The sequence below is a fragment of the Oxyura jamaicensis genome, assembly GCF_011077185.1.
Source record: "Oxyura jamaicensis isolate SHBP4307 breed ruddy duck chromosome 13 unlocalized genomic scaffold, BPBGC_Ojam_1.0 oxy13_random_OJ72125, whole genome shotgun sequence".
In the NCBI taxonomy this organism is placed as follows: Eukaryota; Metazoa; Chordata; class Aves; order Anseriformes; family Anatidae; genus Oxyura; species Oxyura jamaicensis.
Genome location: NW_023304317.1, coordinates 1 through 3,954, shown reverse-complemented (window position 1 = coordinate 3,954; position 3,954 = coordinate 1). Strand labels below are relative to the sequence as shown.

Sequence of the window (3,954 nt, the reverse complement as noted above, 5' to 3'; positions counted from 1 at the left end):
TCCCCAGGGTGCTGGGTGGTCCCCAGGGTGCTGGGTGGTCCCCAGGGTGCTGCCCGCCCCCCCCCAGTCCCACCCGCCCCTGCCCCAGCCGTGCTCACTGGTGATGCTGTAGAAGATCTCATCGTTCACCCCCGTGTCCCTGTCCTTGGCGGTGACGGTCAGCACGGTGACGCCCTGGGGGGACAGGGAGGTCAGGGCAGGATGTGGGGACAGCCCCAGCCCCACGCCGCCGGGGCGGGCGGGATCCTCACCAGCGGGCAGTTCTCGGGCACGGAGCCGGAGTAGGGCTCGTGGAGGAACTGCGGGTCCAGGTTGGGCAGGTCGAGGACGGTGATGGAGAGGTAGGTGGTGCTGTTCTGGAAGACCGTCACCCCGTGCAGCAGCCCCCCGCCGTCCTGGGGGCAGAGGGCACGTTAGTCCCCCCGCAGCCCTCCCCGCCGCCCCCGTGCCCCGGCCACGCTGCCCCCGACCTTGGCGAGGATCTTCAGCTGGTAGAAGGTGTTGGTGGCGTAGTCCAGCGAGCTGTTGAGCACCACGCTGCCGTTGGGCAGGATGTAGAAGAGCCAGAAATTCTTCGCGTCGTCCGGGACCACCTGGGCGGGGGACACTGCCCCGCGTCAGGGAGCAGCAGACGGGGCCCCGCAGAGAGGGGGGGCTCAGGGCCCACCCTTCTGCCATGCTTGGCCCAGAGGGACCCCTCCTCGGTGTCCCCCGGGGTCTTCACAGGGGGGCAGAGCAACTGCTGGGGAGTTGCCCCATCCCGGCCCCCCAGGCCCCATCAAGCAGAGCCCCCCAGGAGGACGGTGGCGGGGTGCCGGTGCCCAGGCTCACCTCCAGGATGCTGTAGCTGACTTTGGAGGCGTTCCCCGTGTCGGCGTCGGTGGCAGAAATGGTGTAGATGATGCTGCCTGCCGTCATGTTCTGGGCACGCAGACGGGCGGTGGGGGGTCACACGGGACGGCAGGGCTGGGTGCTGAGCCCTGACCCCCGCCGGCCCCGTTTTGGGGCACCCCCGACCCCGTGGCCCCGCAGGGTGATGAGCTCTGCCCTTGCTCGGGCTGCCTCCCACCCGCCTCCCTGCCCCGGGGGCTCCCCAAGAGCTGCACCCCGGTGCTGGGGGTGCTGGAGGGGCTCGGGCTCAGCCCCACACACCCCGAGCCGGCGTCACGCTGCCCGGGGCCGAGCGGCACCTGGGCACTCCCTGAGGGCAAGGGCAGAGTCCCAGCGTGCGCTGGCACCCGGGGCTGGCCCAGAGCTGTCTGCCGGGAGCAGTGTGCCGGGAACACCGTCACCGCAGGGCCAGGCATGCCGTCACCGTCACCGCACGGCCGGGCACGCCCAGGCTGCGGAGCCACCCATCATCACCCCTGCGCCACTGCCCGTGGGGCTGCGAGGTGCCCGGGAGGTACCTCGGGGACGGAGGTTTCGTACGGCAGGCCCTTGAAGACCGGGGCGTTGTCGTTGCGGTCCTCCACGATGACTGTCAGCTTTCTGGAGATCTGCCACGGGCAGGGGAGGGTGAGGGTGCGTGGTGTCCAGCGGAGCTCTGGAGCCAGCCAGCATCACCCCCGGGCTGTTGCGTGTGGCCCCGCAGACCCCACTGCCCCCTCCGGACCCCCAGCCCATGCCCAGCACTCACCGCGCTGTTGACGCCGTCGGACACCGTGACGGTGAGGGTGAGCCTGGCCTGGGACTGGGAACACAAGACAGGGCTCGGTCAGGGCCATCGGAGCTCGATCCTGGGACACCTGGGGCTCTGCCACCCGTCCCCGCCACCCCGTCCCCCCGACCGGGGCAGCACCAGGCGGAGCAGCACGCTCCGTGCCCTCACCTCCCGGTCCAAGAGGTTCCTCAGGGTCACTTTCCCCGTGTTTTCACTGACGTTGAAGTAGAAGGCGTCCGCACCAGTGATGGTGTAGGTGAGCGGGTCCCCATCGAAGTCAGTGGCTGTCAGCTGGAAAGCGAATTCGCCTGGGGACAAGGGCAGCGTCAGCCCTGGCCGGCCGCTCCCCCCGTCCCCCCCAGCCTCCCCGAGGCTGCCCGCTCACCTATCTGCAGGTCCTCGGCCACGTACATGATGGTCATGTTCAAGGCAGGGGACGTGTTGCCTGAAGCTATGAGGAGGATGTGAGCTGAGCACACAGGCACCCAGCTCCCCTCCCTCCCTCCCTGCTCACCCCCTCGCCCTCCAGCAGCAGCCCCCTGCCCACGCTGGGTGCCTCCCCCCCCCCCCAGCCCTGCCACCACCGGGGCTCCGAGGGGGTGCCCGTGGGGTGGGCAGCAATCCTGGGGGGGGAATGGGATCGCCCAGTGGGGAGCTGGAAGCGGCTCCAGCGCCTCCCCACAGCCCGTGCCCCCAGCGAACAAAGTCCTCACCTGCTGCCAGGAGGAACGGGAGCAGCAGCAGCGAGGGCAGAGCCATCCTGCCGGGAGCCCGCGGCGCACGGCGCAGAACCTGGGGCACGTCCTGGGCGCTCCCCGAGCCCCCGGGTGGCAGCTCCCACCTGGGAGAGACTGCGATGGGGTCTGTGCTCCCCCGGCAGCCTGGGGACAGGCTCCGTGGGGACACGGCACAGGGGGATGGGGTTGTCCTCCGGGTGCTGGTGACCACGGGGGTGTCCGGGGACCCCCAGACCCGCTGGCAGACCCCCACCCGCGTCGCCCCGGGGGCCGGTATCCCTTACCTGCGGCGCCTCGCTGGGGATGCTGCGGGCAGGCTGCGCTCCTCCTGCACCCTGACACCACCGGAGACCTTTGCCTCCTGCTGTAACCAAGATCAGCAATGATTAACTGCAATTAAGGGGTGAGAAATCCCTTTCGCTCCTTCCTTCTCCCTGGTGCTCGTCACCGCTGCCCGGCTCCCACCCAGCCCCACGCTCGCTCCCCGCCGCAGCCCCTGGGGACCCCACATCTCGACCACCCCAAGCCGTACCCCAAGGGCTCCAGCTCCCCGGAGAGGGGCAGGGCCTGGGGGAGTGCAGAAGGACCCCAAACTGCTCCCGGGGTCTGGAGAGGGGCTGGGGAAATGCCCGGCACCCCCTGGGTTGGGGGCACCGGGGTCTCACCAGGACAGAGGTGGGCACCGACCCCGTGAAGCAGCCACTGGGGTGGGTGCCCGGGGCCCTGAGCACCCCCCTGTGAGTTCCCCTCCCCGGGGTGGCCCAGGGGGCTCGGCCCAGCCTCCCTGACCTACTTCAGACCCGCTGGGGACAAGGGCGGATTGTGCAGCTCTGCTCAGGCAGAAGAGGGCTGGGAGGAGGGGGGGGCATGGGCACAGCCTGCCCTGGGGCCCACAGGACCCCTGCCTGCGTGGCCCTGGCCCTGTCCACCAGTGGGGACCTGAGGGGTCAGGGTGGCCAGGCAGCTCGGTGGTCCCCCAGGACGCCCCCTTGGAGCTTGCTCCAAGGTCCTTGTCTCGCCCCGTGGCCAGCCTGGGACCCCCCAGCGAAACCCCCCAGGGCTGGTCCGGGATAACCCCGTGCCCTGCACAGGCTGGCTTGGGATCCCCCCCAGCCCCCCCAGGGCTGGTGCAGGGCATCCCACTGCAGAACGCCCAGGAGGCCCCCCAGACCTCCCAGAGGCTGGTGCAGGGCATCCCCCAGCATCCTGCATCCCCCGCCCAGGTCCCTATCCCTGACCCCATCCCATTCCCAGCCCTCACCCCCCCCCCCATTCCTATTCCCACCCCTGACCCCATCCTATTCCAATGCTCAATGCTGACCCCATCCTGCTCCCATCCCCATCCCTGACCCCATCCCATCCCCATCCCTGACCCCATCCCATTCCCAGCCCTCACCCTATCCCTATCCCGTCCCCATCCCACCCCCATCCCGCACCCATCCCATTGCCGTGCCGGATGCGCCGCCGCTCGGCTCATTACGGTATCGGTTCTGGCTGCGCCCCTATTGGAGGCATTACGGCGGTAGGAAGGGGGGGGGGTGGGAGGGGGACGGG

At 70.2% G+C, this 3,954-nt stretch overlaps 1 protein-coding gene across 4 annotated transcripts in view; it reads right to left on the bottom strand.

Moving 5' to 3' along the window:
- Nucleotides 1-3,316, bottom strand: part of CDHR2 (cadherin related family member 2) — a 9,207-nt gene extending 5,891 nt beyond the window's left edge. The window contains exons 1-11 of one of the 4 annotated variants that reach the window (XM_035312375.1): nucleotides 3,066-3,316; nucleotides 2,685-2,790; nucleotides 2,377-2,504; nucleotides 2,049-2,114; nucleotides 1,832-1,971; nucleotides 1,640-1,693; nucleotides 1,410-1,499; nucleotides 832-921; nucleotides 471-593; nucleotides 252-395; nucleotides 99-174 (exon numbers count right to left, since the gene is read on the bottom strand). In XM_035312375.1, the coding sequence (XP_035168266.1) occupies nucleotides 99-174; nucleotides 252-395; nucleotides 471-593; nucleotides 832-921; nucleotides 1,410-1,499; nucleotides 1,640-1,693; nucleotides 1,832-1,971; nucleotides 2,049-2,114; nucleotides 2,377-2,422 (829 nt within the window). In that variant the 5' untranslated portion in view covers nucleotides 2,423-2,504; nucleotides 2,685-2,790; nucleotides 3,066-3,316. Of the gene's footprint in view, nucleotides 1-98; nucleotides 175-251; nucleotides 396-470; nucleotides 594-831; nucleotides 922-1,409; nucleotides 1,500-1,639; nucleotides 1,694-1,831; nucleotides 1,972-2,048; nucleotides 2,115-2,376; nucleotides 2,505-2,684; nucleotides 3,021-3,065 lie in introns of those variants that run through there. The other 3 variants (XM_035312376.1, XM_035312377.1, XM_035312378.1) reach the window with 3 other exon arrangements.
- Nucleotides 3,317-3,954: the final 638 nt, after the last annotated feature.